At 40.6% G+C, this 21,715-nt stretch overlaps 1 protein-coding gene across 1 annotated transcript in view; it reads left to right on the top strand.

The window, feature by feature from the left end:
* PPP2R5D (protein phosphatase 2 regulatory subunit B'delta) overlaps window positions 1–21,715 on the top strand; it is a 63,706-nt gene that overhangs the window by 22,483 nt on the left and 19,508 nt on the right. The window contains exons 5-13 of the mRNA XM_081943692.1: window positions 839–949; window positions 3,131–3,223; window positions 4,242–4,372; window positions 5,393–5,452; window positions 5,743–5,851; window positions 12,698–12,751; window positions 14,173–14,343; window positions 14,761–14,888; window positions 15,610–15,711. Of these exons, the coding sequence (XP_081799818.1) occupies window positions 839–949; window positions 3,131–3,223; window positions 4,242–4,372; window positions 5,393–5,452; window positions 5,743–5,851; window positions 12,698–12,751; window positions 14,173–14,343; window positions 14,761–14,888; window positions 15,610–15,711 (959 nt within the window). The remainder of the gene's footprint in view (window positions 1–838; window positions 950–3,130; window positions 3,224–4,241; window positions 4,373–5,392; window positions 5,453–5,742; window positions 5,852–12,697; window positions 12,752–14,172; window positions 14,344–14,760; window positions 14,889–15,609; window positions 15,712–21,715) is intronic.

The following is a 21,715-nucleotide window of genomic DNA, read 5'->3' as shown; positions in this document are numbered from 1 at the left end:
AAGGGATGTTACCCAAAAAGAGGCCAAACCTGTTCTCTGTCATCTCAAACCATAGGACAGTGATCTTGAATTAGTGATGAGCTGCCCTTTTCTTGATGTGTTCAAGGAGAAGCTAAACAGCTAGTTAGAAACTAATCCCTTTTGTTGGAATGCTTTAATTTGGATTCTTATGTTGAAGAGGGAAATATTGATGGCATAATGGCCCTCTCCTGTTTTAGTTCTATGAAGTCCCAAACCTTGTGTTCTGGTGGTTCACTTTATCTCTTTTTATCCAGCTTTTTAAAGTGTGAAATGATATTGAAGCCATCTTTGGTTGAATGAAGTTATAGTGTGTCTTGTGATTGAGAATCACAAAGCTTGTGTACCTAGTTACATAAAGCTGTTGTAGTTCCACTTCATACATTTTTGTTGAGACAAACTGGTGCATAGCTACAGGTAGAACTAAAGTCTCTGATTCCATATTTAGAATTTGACAATAGTTAAAGAGGCTTATGAATAACATTCTAAAGGGAGAATTGGCAAAAGCAAACACATGAATGTACTGACTAGATTATATTAATCATTTCTTGATAAACTGAAGTTAATAGCATGAGAGATGGGTACACAGTAATGCATAGAAATAGACACCAGTAAGTCATGTAATATTGAGAATGTTTCTCATTACGGACTTATAAGGTTTATTATTTGTAATGAAGCTTTTTCCTTCCTGGAATTGGGGAGAGAGTGTGACTCTAGAAACAGTTAATATTTGGTTAGCAGTTTTTTAATGGGGAGGAATTGCACTGAGTCATTGAGTCAATCTGCAGAAACACCTCAATGTTATTGTCACATTTCTCAGTTTTCAGTGAATCTCTTCCGGACACTTCCACCATCGTCTAATCCTACAGGAGCAGAATTTGATCCTGAGGAAGATGAACCTACACTAGAAGCTGCTTGGCCACATCTCCAGGTAATAAAACAGTATTTTGCCATGTTACAATCCCGTTTTTCTCCTTATGGAAATGTTTAAGCAACACTTGAGTTAGAAGTTATTTAAGGTTACTTAAGAGATTTTTTTAAAAGAAGAAATTGGACAACCATTTCTCTGAAATTGTATAGGGTCTCCTGCTTGAGCAGGGGTTGGGCTAGAAGACCTCCAAGGTCCCTTCCATCTCTGTTGTTCTGTTCTGTTCTATTCTAGAAATTTGATGTTTAGAGATGTTGCTAGCTCATATGAATTTTAACATAGTGGTCAATGTGAAGATTGCATCATATTGCTGGTCTTCTATTCAAATGTTTTGGCCTTTTTGCCCAGGAACAGCCAACTTTTTCCAATATGATTATGCCCATTTATTTGAGTTCAGCTGTTAGTTTGCAAAAAGTTATTCACCCTGCTTTAGATCATGACCTACTGCTTCTTGGATCAGTTGAGAACTAGCTTAGATAAGAAACTATGCAATTTTCTTTCATCAGCTGTGGTGTTGCATCAAGTTAGTTCTAAAAGGGGACTAAAAATGTTCATGGAGGATAGAGCTTGGCACAATCAATATTATTTGTTGGATATATAAAGCTGCCAAATCGATACAATCTGGAAAGCGTACAGAATTAAAACTGTGTATTTGCCTATTAGAGGTATATTTTAAAGAATAGAAATCCTTCAATATGTTTGTTAAAGAGAACCAGACCCTTATAAAACACTGCATAAAAATGCAACTATAAAATCCAATTGATATTATACAGTGCATTGGAGGAAAAACACAGATATATCCAAACCCCCATCATCCACTGGCCAGGATCACAAATTATAAAGATGTTAAAGAAAATAGAGGTTATAATACAGATTGTAAGGATGCTCCTGCCTCTTTTTTTACAGCCCTTCGAGGTACATTCTAATAATAATTGTTGAAAATTGGTGGTGTCGTTTTTAGTACTTAATACTAAATCAACTGAATTCACTCAGACAAACTTAGGGGAAAGAACGGATGCCCCACCCATGGATGTGATTCAGCTTTACTATGCTTTACTAAATCACCCAACCCACTGCAGTTCCCTCCCCACCCAAAATTCCCCAGCCCTGCTTGCGGGGAGTGGAGGAAATGCTATAATGATTCCCCTAAGAGCTATTTACTCAATACTTTGTCCTGTACTTTTCACCGTGTAGGTGGTAAAATTGTGATTGTCACAAAAACTGGTCAAGCAGTACATAGTTTTGTTTCTGCTAAAAAGATAAAGTTTTTCTAGGGTGTAATTCAGATTGGAAAGTGTAAATCTGCTCCAAAAGGAGAATTGTGACTCCATAATGCAGGGGTGTCCAAACTTGGGAACTTTAAGACTTGTGGACTTCAACTCCCAGAATTCCCCAGCCAGCATGGCTGGCTGGGGAATTCTGGGAATTGAAGTCCACAAGTCTTAAAGTTCCCAAGTTTGGACACCCCTGCCATAATGGATTAATGTTTTATATTTACATCTTCAGTCTAAATCAACAGACCGTCTTAGTCACATACCACTTCTGCTTTGGCATTCGTTCAGGGAAGGGTTTCCATTTGCAGACTCGGTTATTTTTGTACTATAGAAACACAGTCCTCAGAGTTTCTATTAGAGAGAATGAACAGCCATTGGTATGAAGTAGAATAAGTAAACAGTAACAGAGTTGGAAGGGACCTTGGAGGTCATATAGTCCAACCTCCTGCTCATGCACAAGACCTGTACTAGGGATTCAAACTGCTGACCTTTCTGATCTACAAGCTCAGTGTCTTAGCCATTGAGCCACCTACACCTGGTCTGCTTTACTGATTTGGACAGATCCCAGTCTTTGAATTTAGATTTTTGTGTCTTATTTGTTAACTGAAAAACTGATGCCAAGCAGCAAATCCCCGGCTGTCTTAGGCTGATTTTTAAAAAATCCAAAGGTGTTAATACTTGGATGGGAGACCACCGGGAAATCTCAAGGCCCTAAGGCTAGTCTGTGAAGTTGAGAAAATATTCTAGAAGATAGCTAATCTTTTCACCATTGTTGGCAGGAAAAAAACAAATACCTCCGTGAAATATGCCTGAGTCAAACTCACTTGTCATACTTGACTTGAAAAAAAATTATATAATTTTTCTATAATAATTTTGTAAATAATGGTTTTTTGTGTCATTCTTTTTTTAGCTGGTATATGAATTCTTTCTGAGGTTCTTGGAGTCTCCAGACTTTCAACCAAACATAGCCAAGAAATATATTGACCAGAAATTTGTATTGTCGGTAGGTAATCATCATTTCCTCCCCCCCCCCCCACTTTCAACTGAGGTGCCTTCCTTTTAGCCCCAATTTATTTTGCACCTCAGTTGAAATATAAGTGGTGAGGAGAGTGCAAAGAAGCAGGTAGAAATCTCTCTTGGAAATTCTGTAGTAGATAATTTTGTAGCTACAGATCCTATAGAAGATAATTTTTGGATTACGCTGCTGAGTTGCTTATTTTTCATTTTAGCAATAATTGACATAAAAAATAATGTAGGCCGTCCATGATTATTTTCTTTTGTATTTCGTTTTACAGATAATTTACCCTGATAGTAATATGTATTGTTTCCTAATGATTTTTGTTGTACAATCTGTTAGATGTTTAGACTGGACCTCTAATTTTATCCACCTATTGAGTCATTCCCAAAGAACTGGGATAGGCAGATGTTGTTGCTTGATATTCTAATTATTACTTAATTAAATTTGCATGCTGCCTGATTTTTAATGAGTCTAGATTGTTTACAAAAAAAAAAATTACACCAAAATCATTAAAAAGTGTATAATTTTTCTTGATAATAAGGTTCTTATTTATTGTTTTAACATTTTACTGTTTTATATGTTTTTTAAAAAATTATATGACTGTAAGCCACTTAGAGTCGTCTCAGTGAGATGGCTGGCATAGAAGTCTAATAATAAATAATAAATAAAAAATAGACGAATACCTTGTCATATGGAAAGGGCAAAGGAGGTTAGAGATACAAGATATTGTACTTGTTGATGTAGTATTTCTCTATTTGTGATCCATCAGAGTTTTAAGTAAAGTCACTTCATAAGAATTGCACTTTGTGCATTATTGGAGTCTTATGAAAAACTTCACAGTTTGTTTTCTGGGTAGTTTAGAAATCTTCATGGCTAAAGATGTTGTTGCCTCCTTGCACTAACACCTTTCAGCTATGCTTATCTCCAGATGGTTAACCCAGCACACGATAAGCAATCTGGAGTAGGTTGGGATTATGGATTTTATTCAATCCTCCTTTTGCAGCTGCTGGACTTATTTGATAGTGAAGATCCCAGAGAACGAGACTTTCTGAAAACAATTTTGCATAGGATTTATGGGAAGTTTTTGGGACTCCGAGCATATATAAGGAGGCAAATAAACAACATATTTTATAGGTAAGTAGTAGTCATAATAGATAAATATTTACTTACTAAGTAGTTGAACTATCTTGAATGAGGAGGTGAGTTGAATTAGCTCCATAAGTTAAATGAGAAGGTAAAAACCTGTTGAATAAGATGATGTTGGGTAGAGATAAGTAAGCTGAAATACCCATAGCCCTTTGCCATTGGTTATTCTGTCTGTACCTGGGAGATGAAGAGACAAGTTACTTATGCTTAGAGAAATGTGACAATATAATTTTTAAATGGGATTTTTAAAAAAACTACTGATAGCCACCGGGAATGGCCTAGTGTAGTTTGTGGGCATTGGTTTGGGCAGAGTAATTTTAAATTGGAAAGAGAATCATATACCAAATAAATCTTTCATCTTGAGGTAACATTCACCTTTATTGTCTATTTATATTCTGCCTATCTGTTCGAAAGATAGCCTATCATCCTTATGTGAGATTTCTTCCGACTTTCAATCATCAATTTTCAGTTATAGGAGTAAGGGAGCTAGCTCTTGAAACATCTTATGGGATCATATGATAGGCCTCAGGCTGAAAGGTGTTAAGTGGGTTTTGCCCTAGAATTGTTCACCTATGTTCCTATATCTGCTTTTATCAGAGCAGATAAGTGAAAAAATGTCACTTACTGTATGAAGCATCTTCTTAGAAAAATCTCTAAATCAGAGCTTCAAATGAAAATCTTCAAATAGTTGGGCAGAACTTGACAGAAGAGTGAAAGCAGAGCTATGTTATTAGTTAGAGTTCATCTTTTCAAAGTTCAGCACATTTTCCATCACTCCACTTGGTTCTTTTTACCCCTTCTAACATCCTGTCTCTGGGTCTTCTAGTCTTAATTCCTTGTTTAAATATAAACATGTCCTTATATATATATCTGCTTTGGAAACAGAAGGAAGTCAGCAGATGTGTTTATGTAATTTGGGTTTTCTGCACTAGAAAATGAGAATCATGTCACCTATCTCCCTGAAACCTGCTTCTTAATAGCCTAACACATGCCTTCTCTATATTCCAGGTTTATTTATGAGACAGAGCATCACAATGGGATTGCAGAATTGCTAGAGATTTTAGGAAGGTAAGATAATTCTGCATTACTCTATTTTTTTATCAGCAGGTTTTTTTTTTTGTAATTTTATGATTACTGCCAGGCAGTTAGGTGAGTTTCCATTTGTCATGTTGCAGGAGGCTTTCCCTCTCACACCATGAATAATGCCATGGAATTCTTGGGGAATTGTGTAGCTGTGTTCTATAGGATATCCTGATGAGGAGGCAACAGCATGGAGGGAGTTGGGAACAGTTGTTTTATACATGTGTATACACAGATAAACACAAGTCCTTGATATTCATGATTTTTTCCTTTCTCAGTATAATCAATGGATTTGCTTTGCCCTTGAAAGAAGAGCACAAAATGTTCCTCATCCGGGTCTTGTTACCATTGCACAAAGTGAAATCTTTGAGTGTCTATCACCCTCAGGTAAGGCATTCATTCTGGTAATATGCAGTACATTCTGTAAGTGCTCTGAAATGACAGGTAGATTTGGTCCTGTTTGCCTGTCTTTAAATTTTAGAAGCATTGCGTCTAAACTTTTTGGACTTTCTGTAGGGAAGCAGTTTGCAACTTTGTCCAGAACTCCTGCTTTTGTTTTTCCGGTACACTCCCTCAGGTTTTCCAGTTGGCTTCTCAACTCCTAATATTATTTCAGCTAATGTGATTATATTAGAACTGTAAGATAAGACATCAACAGATTAAACTAAAGGCCTATCTAATGGACTATCTTGCTTTCCCAATAGAAAAAAATATGCATTTGTTCTAAAGATGCCATGTAGCCATGATAACTGGTAGTTATTATTTTTTTATCTTTGCACTTCATGGATTTTTTTTTTAGAGATGTGAATCAATGCCTGTTACTCTAATGCTAGATTCTGTTCTTTGGATCCAGATCTAATCTTTAGTAAACACAAGAACTGTCTAAAAAAAATGACCAGCTGTGTTTAGTCACAGCCTGATTGGTCCAGAAACTGAGGGAATTTACTTAAATATCCTTCCTTCCCTATAGGCTCCCAGTTTCCCTCAGTCTTTGGTCCAAGCACTAGCTGTGGCTCCAGTGAGGTACTTTATTAAAGTTTATACTTTCTAATTTGGTTGATTGGATATTCTAAATTCTCTCTAAAAAAATTCAACTACTGGCCATAGAGACTGTTCTTCAGCCTCATCAGGGGAAAGGAGGGCCCTGGTCTGCTACCCTGGACCTGAAGGAGGGTGTGCAGGGGTGGCAGGCTCCTAGTGCAGTCGAGTGGATTGCAGGCTCTGCGGGTGGCGTTTGATTATCACGGATTGTTATTAATAATTGACGATTGTGAGTCTTGCTGCAGCTTTAACAACTCGCCGCAGCTTCAAGGGCTCGCTGCCACCAGAGTCTCGCCATGACTTTAAGAATTCACCGCGGCTTTAATTACGGTGTTTGAGAGGCGCCCCTCAGTTGTTAAGGACAAGCGTGTGGAACTTACACTCCGTAAGAATTTCAACTCTTCGGCCTGGGCCATTAAGTCTGCTGCTGCAGCTTCTTACTTTAATCGCACAGCGGTTATGTGGCTACGCCAATTACAGGACCGCATTCCACTCCAGGATGAGTGTCTTCATCAAGACCTCACCAAGATCATCTCGGCCACCCAGCTTTCTGCAGACGCCACCTTAGATTCCATCAAATTTGCTTCAAGGGCGTTGGCCATCTTAGTAACATTGAGGCGCCTCTTGTGGCTCCGCAATTGGCAAATGGACAACAAGTCCAAATGGAATTTGGCAGTGGCCCCCTTCACTGGTCCCAACCTCTTTGGGGCTTCGCTTGACCCAATCCTTGTGGAAAACAAGGACAAGAAGAAGGTCCTTCCCTCTAACACCAAGAAGCCGAAGTTCCGTCCGGCTTCTTACTGAAGACCTTCTTTTTTCAGGCCTCCTGACCATGACTATCGCCAACAGCAGTATGCCCCCTATAGATATGACAGGCAAGGTCAACGTCCTTTTTATCAGGATAGGGGTAGATATCAGGGTCAGTCGAAATGGCCCTTTCGCGGAGGGGGGCAGCCGCCCCTTCTGCAGAGGGAAATGACTCCAATCTGGGTCAGCCCATAGGCTGCATCCTTCACGGATCAGTGGGACCAGATAACATCGGATGCCTGGGTCAGGTCAACCGTCGGGGACGGCCTCCGTCTGGAGTTTCTCTCTCTTCCCCCGATGCTCTTCAGAACCTTCCCCCTTTCTAGGGATCCAGAAAGGCGTTGACTAATGCGTCTAGCCATCCAACATCTTCTGGACATTCGAGCCGTCTAACCGGTCCCGCCGGAAGAGTACGGGTTGGGCCTATACTCCAACCTATTTGTTGTCCCGAAGAGCTCCGGGGGATGGAGGGCGATTCTGGACCTGAAGCGCCTAAACTCTTACCTGGTCTACCGGTGCTTCAAAATGTCCTCCCTCAGGTCCATCTTCCTGGGGATCCAATGGGATGACTTTATGGCCTCAGTAGACTTGACGGAAGCGTATCTGAATATCCCAATACTGTCAGCCCATCGCAGATTCCTTCGCTTCTCTCACACTTTCAATACAGGGCTCTCTCATTGGGTTCATGAAGGTCTTGGCGGCATTGGCGGCTCACCTGCGATCCCTCCCGGTGAGACTCCATTGCTACCTCGACGACGTGCTTGTCCTGGCCCAATCCCGAGCGCAGGCAATTCTCGACCTGAATCTGACCATCCAGACGCTACAGTCCCTGGGATTTTACATCAACTTCCCCAAGAGCCATCTCTCTCCTTCGACGAGAATCCTTCATCTGGGTACAGTGATAGACTCTGTAGTGGGTCTTTTTCTTCTTTCCCCAGAACGCTTAACAAGCCTTCAATCCTTGGGACGAACCGTCCGCGCAAGTCGGTCAGTTTCCATCCTGACCTTGGCCCGCTTGCTGGGCAAGATGGTGTCTTGCATATGGATAGTTCCCTGGGCCCGTTTCCACTCTCAGAAGCTTCAGTGGACATTCATTCCTTACCAAAGCCAACGCATGAGCAGTTCTCCACGTTCAGTCACCCTGGCACCAGGGCTTCGCTGGTCCCTGAAGTGGCTGTCCCCGGCCTTGCGCCACGGATCCAAGTTTTGGGAACCGGATCGCATCTCAATCACGACAGACGCGAGTCTTTATGGCTGGGGGGTGTTAAGTAATTAATCTCCCCATTAGAAGAGCGAGTATGCAGAGAAGCATAATGAGAGTGATATGGTAGAACATGCACAAAGCAGCATACAGAGACACTGAATAGTATAAAAATATAGTAGTTTACTATGTAGAAATATAGAAGTATTCAGAGTTCGGTTAACAGTCCAAGTCATACACGGTTCAGTAATTCAGTTATCAAATAGTCTCAGTTTAACACACAAAGTAGATAACAGTTGCAAACCACAATACCTCAAAATACACCTGATCAGCTTCTAACAAAACAGAGAGAGAAATCTAACAACCATTCTGGCTCCCTCTTATAGCTGCTTCAGGTAACAAGCCAATTACATTTCTCTAACATTTAAAGTAACAGTAACATAATCATAGCTTAATATACATTGACAAGCCAAGCCTAGGGTTACATCCCTAACAGGGGGCCTTGATAAAATCCAGGCTGGCGCAGGGTCGCTGGACAAACGCAGACCTGCGCCACAATATAAATTGGCTGGAGCTGAAGGCAGCTCACCTGGCCCTTCTTCACTTTTGGGACTCAATTGCCAATCATCATGTGCTCCTCCTGACGGACAATGTCACCACAAAGGCCCACATAAATCGTCGGGGGACTCATTCCAAGGGTCTGGCTGGAAGCTCAGAAACTCGGACTCTAGGCGGAGAGGAACCTGGCGTCAGTAACATCAGAGCACATCTCGGGGATAGTCAACAATCAGGCCTACTGGCTGAGTCGGGCGACAGTCGACCACGGCAAGTGGCAGCTAATTCCAGAACTCTTCCACAGAATTTGCCTCCGCTTCGGCAACCCGTTGGTGGACTTGTTCGCCAGCCTGACCAATGCTCAGCTGCCCCGGTTCTTCTCCCGCTTCCCAGCACGCAACGCAGAAAGAACGGACGCCCTCAGAAGTCCATGGCCCCCGGGCCTTCTTTATGCCTTTCTCCCTCTAATCCAAGGGACCCTGAGGAAGATAGAGATAGAGAGGGCACCCATCATCCTGGTGGCGCCATATTGGCCGAGACCGCCTTGGTTTGCGGACCTCATCCAACTGTCCATATCTCTCCCCTGGAGGATTCCTCGGGAGGAGATCGCCCTGTGCCAGGGAGTCCTGTTCCATCTGGAGCCCCAGTGGCTTCAACTGACCGCCTGGCACTTGAGCAGTGACTCCTGAGGGACGCTAATCTGTCTGCCAAGGTCATTTCCATCATTGAGGCCCTCAGGCGCCTGTCAACCACATGGATTTATAATTCGACATGGTCAACGTTTGTCTCCTGGTGCGGAAGGTTTGATCTGACTCCGACCAATGCCTCGGTTGCCCAAGTCCTTGAGTTTCTACAACACGGCCTAGATCAGGGTCTTTCTCATAACACCTTACGGAGACAGGTGGCTGCCCTCTCCTCCGTCCTGGCGGGGGATAGCCATTTCTCCTTGGCCCAGACCCCACTGGTCAAACGGTTCCTAAAAGGGGCAGCAAACCTGTGCCCTCCCTCGGTGCACAGGTTTCCAACATGGGATCTCTCCCTAGTCCTTAGAGCTGTCATGCCCCCCCCCCCCTGAACCATTAAGGACAGTACACCTCAGGTACATAACTCTAGAGGTGACCTTCCTTGTCGCTGTTACTTCAGCTGGGCGTATATCCGAGTTAGGCACCTTGTCATCCAAGGACGACCTATGCCAATTCCACCAAGACAGGGTCATCCTGCGACTAGACCCGACATTCCTCCTGAAGGTCAACTCCCTTTTCCATAGATCGCAGGAGGTCATCCTCCATAATCTCCCTCCCATGAGAGGGAAGTCCTTTGGCACAGACTTGATGTCCGCCACACCTTGCGCATTTACCTCAGGCGCACATCCCCCTTTTGGCGTTCAGAGGCTCTCTTCCTATCCTTTCAGCCCAGTACCATGGGGGCTAGGGTCTCTTCTGCTACCATAGGCAGATGGTTACGACAGGCCATCATGGCACCTACGAAGCCTTAAATCAAGTTCCACCTCAGGGAATTACGGCTCGCTCCACTTGGAGTGCGGCTACCACGGCCGCGTGGGCCACTAGGGCCCCTCTAGAGGACATCTGTAGGGTGGCCACTTTGGCCTCTCCAACACCCTTTATTCGACACTATCGTTTAGATCTTTCGCTTTGGCGGACGTGTCCTGGAGGATGCCCACAGTATCTGATTTTACAAAACAGGTGGAAACTGTTGGAGATTTAATTGTCTAAATGACTAGTCCCTGTGCTATGAAGGGCTGAAACCAACTGGCAATCAGTGCTGCTTCAGGAGCAGTGACATCCTGTACCAGCGATGACGAACTTTTTTTGGCTCGCGTGCCATCAGGGGGGAAGTGCAGGGGGGATCATGCGTGGGCGTGCCGCACCTATAATGCAATGCACGACCCACCCCCCAGTGCACATGCGCGCATGAGAGGCACTCCCTTCCCAATTTTTTGCATGGTTTTTTTTGCCCTCCCCAGCCTGTGGAGGGCGAAAACAGCCCCCCTCCAGCCGCCCCCCCGAGGCCTTCTGGAGGCTTCAGGGACCTTAAATGGGTAATTGCTACCCCCTCCAAGACTAGAAATGGAAAGTCTCCCAGATCAGGAACCCAAATATTCATAACGATTTGGTCCTGTTAGGATTAAGGTCGTGTTTGTACTTCCATAGCCAGACTTGCATAGCATCTAAAGAATGGAATAGGACATCCACAGCATCACCTGGGTGGCCTGGAATGTAAAATTGAATATCTCTGGACTAATGGGATTTTGTCCAGGATTGTTGGGTCCAAAGATGATGTTTTGAGCATACCACCATTCCTTTTAAGAGTGCAGGAACCATTCCCTTTCCTCAAAAAGGCTGACATTGTCATGTGGAACCAAAACCACATGGCATTTCTCAGACAGTTTAACAATCCTGGAAATAAACACGTGGCTGAGCCCACAGTTTACAAGACTCTTCAAAGTTGCAGTCTCAAATTCAGGTACCATATCTCAAACTGGTCTTACCCAGTCAGAATCAAACTCTTGAGTGGATCCCAGTGACTTTATCTACCTTATGAGTAGAATATTTTTTACAGTGGCCTTGTAGATTTTCCAGTGATCTGGCTTTTCCTGGCAAAGATTGAGTTGCTTTGAATTGGGCAAATGCAAGAAGGGCAATGAAATAATGATATTTTACTGGCCTTGTTGCCATAATGTAATCCTGAATATAAGCTCTTGATCACATTTATTCTTTGTCTTCCTCTAATGGAAGTCCAGGTATTTTTTTGAGTGTTTGGAGCTTCTCAGAAAAATAAGGGCATTATAGAATCAGTTTACAGGGAATAAAGCAATGCAGTCCAAGGCCTCCGTCATCAGCCTGTTTAAGACTGTGAGTTAAAGCCTTGGCCAAACTTCCTATCAAGTCCTCCGGGAAAACCCCAAGTTCCCTATGCAACCCAACAATATCTGTTAAGTTGCCAGAGGTGGGCAGTCTAATTGACCCTGTCTGATTAAACCTTTTTCTGGAAATCTGCAATATGTATGTTCCTAAAGTACTGTGTCCTTTTTCTCCTCCAAACCCACCCACCCACCATATCATCCTTTGGAACACTGGCCATCTCATTAGCCAAACATTTAATTAGTTCTCAGATTAAATGCCAAAATCATTCTTAATACAAAACCGTCAACTCTCCAATTGCTTATCCATCTGGCTATAAATGTAGGCCTTCTCAAAAACAGTCGGTGCTGGATAACTAACCCAGAGAATCCTCAACTGTTTCCAAGCAATGAGGTTTTTACCTTGAGGCCAAATAGGCTGCAATCCAGGTGGTTCGGAAGAAGGAGCAAAGGTAAAAAATAGAGACATTTCTTTTAGCTGCTTTGCTGGTGTTTCCCATTGCACCTCCTCCTTTCTTCTGCTGGATGTTTTATGCAGAAAACATCAATGTATATAGAATTAGGGAGGAGGTTCCTTCTCTGAGCTTGTGGGTATATAGAATTGCAGCCTTAGTGGGTTAGGAGGCATAGGATGGTTAGGGATAGATTTAATTTGCAGTTTAATACCAAAAATTATAAAAACCAATGCTTACAAGTTGTTTCTGGCCAGTCATTTTCATAATAATTGAACTCTCTGTTCTTTCTGCAGTTGGCATATTGTGTTGTGCAGTTCTTGGAAAAAGACAGCACTCTGACTGAACCGGTAAGCTTTTCTTTGTGAGGCTGAGATGGTTGTAATATCACTGTTGGTAGATTTTCATGGCTATTCAGGAAAGTGGAATTCAGAACAGTTTATATAAATTAATATTAAAAAGTTTTCATTTTCAGTTAATGAATAATAGAATGGAGCACTTTGGGAACGGGCATGATGGTGCTCTCCGTTGGTTGATTCCGACTGGTTCAGTGGCCTGGGTTGCTGGAACTGGCAGCGCCCCAGGCCTGCCACACGCATGAACTGGTTCTCTGTAGGTGCTGCCATCTTGTTTTTTTGCTTCTGCGCATGCACATAACAACTTTTATTGCATTGCATGCACGATGAGTGAACCAGCAGTAGTGCCTGCTGGAACCCGCCCCCGGTGCTATCCACTTTTATTGTTCCATTCTAAGCCCAACTCAAACTGCTGGTGGAGATTTTTATGCCTAAGGAGTTTAGATCAAAGGTTATTAAAGATCTCCTTTGCTCTTTTCTAACTTGGCTAAACTATTGTTATCTATTTAGGGCTATCTATCTAATTTCCAAAAAACTGGCCCATTTTTGCAAAAAAACAGGCTATCTTTTGCTCGTTTTTGCCCTCACCAGCCCCCAGGAGCTCTCTACAGGCCTCCCAGACCCTCTTGCATGCCCCATTTTTTGTCTTTCAAACCTCCATACGTACATTGCCCTCCCTGGTCCACAGGAGCACTTTGCAGGCCTCCCAAACTCTGCATGCCCAGTTTTTCACAAAAAATGGAGTGCGCAGAAAGTTTGGGAGGCCTACAGAGTGCTCCTGAGGGCCGTGGAGGGCCAAAACCTTTTTTAAAAAATTACCTCTTCAAAATCTTGGTGCATCTTATACTCCGATGCATCTTATAGTCTGAAAAATCTGGTAATATAAATGCCTATTATTATTACAGTATTATGGTTGATCACACAGTCAGTCAGATCAAATCTTCCCCAACAATCTGGGAAAGGAAGGTGTTATTATTTAGATTTTTATCCCACCTTTTGTATCTATCTGTTTTGTCTGTCTCAAAAAAGTTAATATGCTTCCTATTGCTGCCTCCTATAGACAATTCTGTGAGATGGGCTGAGCTGAGTTTCTCCAACTGGATTTCATGCTTAAGGCAGGCCTAGAACTCATGATCTCCTTTTTTTGTAGGCCAGCACCTTAACTATTACACTGAACTGGTTCTGAATGGCAATTAATATTAATAGCTTTTAAAATATCATGGGAAACAAAGAGGTTAAAAATCCTGTACTGTTAAATACAGAAAGAGATATACAGGAGTCAGAAATGTTCTATAAATGTATATATTATGTTTCATGTTACATGGGATATGTAAAAATGTTGCAAATTAAAGGTTTCTAGATTACAAAATTAGTTGTATATAATATATTTAATCTTCTTGCTTTTTTTCTTTCAGGTGATAGTGGGGTTGCTAAAATTTTGGCCGAAAACCCACAGCCCCAAGGAAGTTATGTTTCTGAATGAGCTAGAAGAAATATTGGATGTCATTGAGCCTTCTGAGTTTGTGAAAGTTATGGAACCTCTGTTCAGACAGTTGGCTAAATGTGTCTCTAGTCCACACTTCCAGGTGAATTAAAAGCTAGGAGAGATGATAGCAGATTTTAGTATCGATACTTGGGCAGTAGACATTTTCAATTTTTCGTAGGACATTGGCAAATAACAAAAAACGTATGACTGCTATATACTTAACTGGTATTACAAAAGGCATTTCTTTTCAGAGAAATAAAACTGTTTTCCACTCACCATAGTTTCCTATTCTGATTTATTAAAAAGATTGGAATTTCAGTTATAAACCAAGCTAACAAAGACTCGTATAAACAGATTGAATTTTAATTTTGATAAGCATTTACTACCGTAGCTGTTCATCTATTTAAAAATTATTGTCAAATTCAGGTGCCCACCTTATGATGGGCAACATTAAGAATTTTAAGAATGCCTACTTTTTTCTATTTTTGACTGAATCTCATTTTCATTATTTATACAGGTGGCAGAGAGGGCATTATATTATTGGAATAATGAATATATCATGAGTTTGATCAGTGACAATGCAGCCAAAATACTCCCTATCATGTTTCCAGCACTCTACAAAAATTCCAAAAGTCATTGGAACAAGTAGGTATTTCAGTGTGGCTTGGGATGAGTGAAATTTCAAATAAGGGATCTTCAGCTTGCTTTTCTGTCAAGAATTATTGATAATAGGGTGATAATATTGCTATATTTAGTTTAGGCTCCTACGTTTTCTTCATGGGAGGAAAAGGAAAAGAGTATCAATGGCAGTAATTGGAGATATGCAAGTTAAATTCCCAAAAGAGAAATTAATATGTTGCCTATGCCCTATTTGCCTAACTTCATCTTTTTTTGGGTGGGTGGGGTGTGTTTAATGGAATATGAGTTTTATACATGCACACTAACTTTGGGGGTATTTATTTTTTTCATTCAGTACTGAGAATTGTAAATTATTGTTTTTGGATGCTTTTGGAACACCTGTTTGACTAATAAATAAATGTGTACTCTCATGTGCTAGGAATTTAGAGCGTGAGACATCCTGCTTTCTTCAGGATGTGTTTTTAATCTCTGCCAAAGTTTTTTGGAGACATTTTAAATAATATATGCCCCAACACTGGAAGTCTTTAAATAAATCTTTTAAATAAATCTTTTAAATAAAGAATGCCCCAACACTGGAAGTCTTTAAGAAGATGTTGGATAGCTATTTATCTGAAACGGTATAGGGTTTCCTGCCTAGGCAGGGGGTTGGACTAGAAGACCTCCAAGGTCCCTTCCAACTCTACTATTGTATTGTATTGTAATATATAATAATTTCTGTTTTCTGCAGGACAATCCATGGATTGATCTACAATGCGCTGAAGCTGTTTATGGAGATGAACCAAAAGCTATTTGATGATTGCACGCAACAGTACAAGGCAGAGAAGCAAAAGTAAGTGTTTTTGTTGAGAAGTAGATTGATAGTAAGTAATCTGTGATTGCTGAGATTCTCCTGCAGATTTTTCATTCTGGTTATTAACAACTATCTTGAGATGAATGAAAAATCTGCAGCGATCTGCTTAAAACTCTCTGCAAATAAGACATGCCAGTTATTCTTATGGAACAGGAAAAAAGATGGGCTGAAATAAAATAAGGATCAAGAAGCCAATAATTAAAATACCTGATAAATTTAATCAGCTGTAAAAAATTGTGTAAGCATGGATTTTTTGGAAGTAAAAGAAGCTACTGAAGAGTTTAAAAAATACCAATAGGTTTTTTTTAAAATGTAGACCATCTTATCTGTAAAACTAAAAATATCCCAAAATATTGTTAAACAACAGCATAATTTTATTTATTTGTTTGTTTATTTGTTTGACTTGTATTCCACCATCTTGCTAGAGGTGATTCCTGGCAGCTTGCAAACATTAAAACAACAGCTTATACCTTGTGGCGATACGTCTAGTACAATCAAACATCAACCTTTGCCTATCAGAGGTCCTTGGGAAAGAGTCAATAGATACATAAAAAAGCCAAATCCACATCTGGCTGACTGTGAGACAAACCATAATAATAATTGATAGTTTAAAGACAGGGATGAAGGGAGCAAGATGTACGTATGGAGAGGTGGGGACTTCTTTTAATCGGGTAGCCACCTCCAGAGAGATAGACCTCCTTATACTGGCTGTAATTCCAGTTGAAGGTGTCCATATTAATACATTAAATCAATTTCAAATTTGTACTACCAAAATGTTTGATTGTTTATATTCCCCCTTTATTATTTATACAACTAACTCAAGGCGGCAAATATATCCAATACACTCCTTCTCTAATTTTCACAACAACAACCACCCTGTGAAGGTATTGGGCTGAGAGAAAGTGACTGGCCCAGGGTCAGTCTGGCTTTCATGCCTATAGCACAGGGGTGTCCAAACTTGGGAACTTTAAGACTTGTGGACTTCAACTCCCAGAATTCCCCAGCTGGCTGGGGAATTCTGGGAGTTGAAGTCCACAAGTCTTAAAGTTCCCTAGTTTGGACACCCCTGCTATAGCAGAACTAGAACTCATGCTCTCACAGTTTCTAGCCTGGTGGTGCCTTATCCAGTAGACCAAACTCGCTGTCATTTTATTTTAAATGAAAATATTATTTAAAAAGTGCTGCCCAGAAAAAAAATTGGTCCCCTAAAAAAAACCCTGTAAAATGAAAATCCCTTTGAAATCAATAAGAAAGGGATTCCACAGTCTTCAGAACTGTGATTGAGATGGCCTTCTCTTTCATAACTGATATCCTAGTTAAATCTTTATAACAGGCCTTCACACCTAGCTTCAATATTAAATATGTATTTATTTATTATTTATTTATTTTATTAAATTTATAGACCGCCCCCTCTCCCCGAAGGGACTCGGGGCGGTGTACAGACACCACATTAAAACCTAATATAAAATAGATACACTTAAAAACCCATTAAACAATAAGGCTGTACAGGGTAATAAAAGTTACAAATTAGCTTAAAACAACCCCAAAAATTTAAAAGTACAGAGTTGAGGGACTAGATCGGGATTAGGCCAGGCCCGCTAAACCATGTAGATGGAAGATTGATTAAACATTCAATATATTTATATAGAGATGAAAGCCATTTTCAAATAATATCCCACATTATCTGGGGCTTTTTAAAAATAATCATTAGCTATCTCGGGTAAGCTTAGAAACATTCCTATATCCCTTCAAAAGTTGAACAGCTGCATTTTCCCCTAGTTGAACTTTGCTAATTCTCTTCAAAAGTAACCCCATGTAAACCACAATATAGTGGCCTAGTTTGCAGGTAAGCAGTGCATAAGTAATGAAGGTTTGATTTAGTTTATCTAGATGTAGATGCAGTTAACTTACTGATTGAAGGCAGTAAAAGGTAACTTTGTAACAATACCATCTGTACTTCTAAAGCATTGTTTTTTAGGTCATAAATTTGCAACCTTGTGCTCTTTGGGCAATAATGATTTCCTATCTTAGTTTAGATAATTAATATTTATTTATTTACCCAATTTATGTAGTCACTCATCTTGCCTGAGGCAACTCTGGGTGGTGCACAACAATAGATGGAAAAAGTGAAGGTAAAAAACAGCAAATTAAGATATAAAAACCATAATCATAAATATCATTAAAAAATCCAAAAATGCAAAATATAGCTGAAGGGAGAATGAAAATGGAGCCATCTAGACAAGTCTCTGGTTCTGTGGAAACTCCAGGCCTGGTCACATGATCAGGTCTTAAGGGTCTTTCAGAATAATGAAAGGGATGGGCTAGTCTAAATTCAGGGGGAAGGATGTTCCATAAGCTGGCCGCCATGGCAGAAAAGGCCCGTTTTTCTGGGACCCATCAAATATAAGGTTCCCAGATAATGGTCACCACAGCATGTCTTCTCTTTGAGATCTAATAGGACAGGCTGAAGTAATTGGGGAGAAGCAGTCCCTCAGATGGCTCCATTTCATGCTGTGAAGGGCTTTAAAAGTTAAAACCAACATCTCGAATTGGACTTGGAAGCAAACTGGCAACCATTGCAACTTGTACAGCAGAGTTGTAACATGTGATGCTTTAGGAGCACACATAATTGCCCGTGATGCTGCATTCTGTGCCAGCTGAAACTTCTAGATACTCTTCAAGGGCAGCTCCATGTACAGTAGTCCAATCTGGAGATGATTAGGGCATGAGTGACTTAAGCACAACCTCCTGATCCAGAAACAGGCACTGATGTTTTCCTATCTGGTAGTACCGTGAATTATTTGGATGATTTACAGTATGTTCTACTTCTCGGTCTCAAACAGCCTCCATATACCTGTTTTCCTTGAAACCTTTGAACAGGTATCAGATAGTAATTTTGCAGCTGCAAAAATAGCATATAAATGTTTTTTAAAAAAAGAGAAACGGACTCCTGCGGCACCCCATGAATCAGAGCACATCCACACATGTGCTCAAAGAAACCTAGAAGCAGGTCTTTGAATCTTCAGAAATTATTATCAAGATTTTATAATGTGATATATAGTGGAAATTATAAGTGATATGACTGGAGCCTAGTCATATTTACTATATTTAATTTAATTTTAAAGGTAACTGAAAATTAAGTAAAACCTAGTTTTAGTTTTTCCTCTGCGTAGCGTTTCCACATCATTCAAAGTTCAAGTAAAGCCTTTGATTAAATAAAAAGGTGTATTACCTCTGCCATAGGCAGAAGATCATGGAAATAGAACATTTTCCAGTGTTACCTTTTATGACTATTTCTCCTGAAAGGACAGAAAGCCTGCTTTTTCAGCTGAGCCTGTTTGATGGTACAGAAAGCATTATGGATAGTATGGAAGGCAGTGAGAATAACCTATAGCACTGATGGCGAACCTTTTCAGCACCGAGTGCCCAAACTGGAACACGCGTGCAAGTGCGCGCGCCAGAGCACTGGAAACCCAAAGACCAGCTGTCCGGCACGCGCCTGCCTGTTTTTTGGGCATTTTCAGGTCGTATTTCAGGGCATTTTTCGGGCTGTTTTCAGGGCCAAAAACAGCCCAGAAAACAGCCTGAAAATGGCCCGAAAAACAGCCTGTTTTTTTGGCTGTTTTTAGGCTGTTTTCCAGTGCTCCGGTGCCCACAAAGAACAGCGGGTGATGGTTCAGGTGCCCACAGAGAGGGCTTTGCATGCTGCCTCTGGCACGCGTGCCATAGGTTTGCCATCATGGACCTATAGGATTATAATCTATCTGAGTGAGCAATTAAGGAGAACAAACAAACAATTGAGGAGTTTGGTGTGGGAGTTCAGTTTAGGAAAAAAGCAGGAAGAGCTAAATAGAGCATTTGATAATTGCTCACAGTTTAAAGAATAAAGAAATTCTATTCAATAAAGAAATAAAGAAATTCTATTCTATTTCTTTATGCTATGCTATGCTATGCTATGCTATGCCATTCCCATTCCCATATTCTGTTCCCTTCCATTCCATTCCCCGTCTCCCATGCCATTCCATTCTTATTCTATTCTCATTGCTTAAACTAGCTGAGGCAATTTCAGGGAACATACAAAAAAGCCAGTTTCCAGAGAGTAATAATAATAATAATAATATATTTATTTCTTAGCCGCACCCTCTCCCGAAGGACTCGGGGCGGCGTACAATGAAACATATGAAATAAATATGTGGACAAAACAAACATATAACAGAGTGAACTTTATTTGATCAGGCAAATAGGAATTTGGTGGGGAAATCATCCAACACCCCCCCCCCCCCCATGTTTTCTCTGGTAATCTAGCAACTAGGGACAGTATATGGATCATTTTATGGATCATTGTGCAGAGAATTCTGTAAATCTAAACTTTTTTCTCCTTTTGTCCATCTGAGGAGTATGGGAGATGGAGATAACTATGTTCTGCAGGGACTGTGCTTTATTTGTTGCACATGCGTGCAGACGTGTTGCTTTCGTGTAAGAAAAAGTGAACAGTCTAGAGGTGAACCCATTCATTTATCAGGAAAGAGGAAAATTATTGGATTAAACAAAGTAAGTGCTTGTAAGAGGATAGAGATGGGCGAATGTAACTCAAGGAAACCAACTTTATTTAGAAATATCTTTTTTCTTTTGGAATTTCAGAGTAGATTCCACAGTCTCTCTGTTGTTGCAGTTTCAGGATCATGAACAAAGAGCAGCTGCCACAAGTCTCAGAGACAGGAAAATAACTTTATAGGCTCTTCAAAGGGAAGGATTCCTGTCTCTACCTTAAAGAAATAGTGGGGGGGGGGGGAAGGAGGAGGAGGAGGACTAGTGACTCCTTGCTAAGAGGAACTAAAGCAGTAGTCCAGTTGCCTGTCAAGAAATGTGTAACCCCCCCCCCCCCTCGGGGTTTATATTTGGCATGGTGTGGAAAGACTTCCAAGATCTCTTTTGTGGGGAAAATTACAGTCAGATCCTGTGAACAAGCAGGAGAATGGAAGAGCTGGACCCACAGATGGGGTTTTCTTCACTCGTTCCTAGCAAAGGAAATGGCTCTGGAAGAAAGGCAAGAATTTTAGACACAGGATGTGCAGATAGATTCAACAGGAATGGTTGGTTTCAACAGGAATGGCTTTGATCATAGGATAGATTTCTGCTATGAGATGGGCTATGCCTCATCAGAGCTGGGAAGAACATGTTTGTAAAATGTCTTATAAATCTGATTCAAAAGCATTTAACCCTTTGGAGCATGCTGTAGTTCACCAAACCAGATGAATGATGTGAATAATATTTTCTTGAGCCATATTACTGAACTTTCAGGGAAGAGCTAATAATAAGAAACTGCTCAAATAAGTTAAAAAACCAACACAGCCAAAATTGTGATATCCCAATATTTCCTAATTCAGAACCTTGATGTTGTTATTCATGAAATTGTTTTTTTTAGTTTTAAATTTTATTTACAAACATGTAAAATACACACACAAAACTTAGACGTACACCACATTTACACAATACAACATGAACAGGAGCTTCCTGTTCTTTCTAATAGCAATTGCCAATCGATATTGCTTACCTTATATTGTTTTCCCTTCTATTATATTTCATTTGTATTTCACCATTCTTAACCCTCCTATCTTACTCCTGCTATATTGGCTGATTACCTCTAGTAAGTTTAAACCACTTGGATACATATATATGTGTTAATTCTCCTTAACTACTATTTTTGGTCTTTGTTGTCTTCCTTCATTGATCCTTGTTTCTTTCCTCCATCCACCTATACCATTTATCCCATATCTGGTAGTATTCTGTTTCTTCTTTTCCCTGGATTTCTTTTGTTAATTTGTCATTTCAGCACAGTCCATAACCTTTCGTATTATTTCATCTTCGCTTGGAATTAATTTGTTTTTCCATTTCTGGGCAAAGGCAGTCCTTGCCGCCGTAATTATATGTAATATTAAATACTGAATTTCTTTTTTACATTTCACAGTCATTATTCCTAATA

The sequence above is a fragment of the Natrix helvetica genome (assembly GCF_964273705.1).
Source record: "Natrix helvetica genome assembly, chromosome: 2".
NCBI lineage: Eukaryota > Metazoa > Chordata > Lepidosauria > Squamata > Natricidae > Natrix > Natrix helvetica.
Note: the sequence above shows the minus strand (reverse complement) of the source record. Positions and strands in the feature narration are given on the sequence as shown.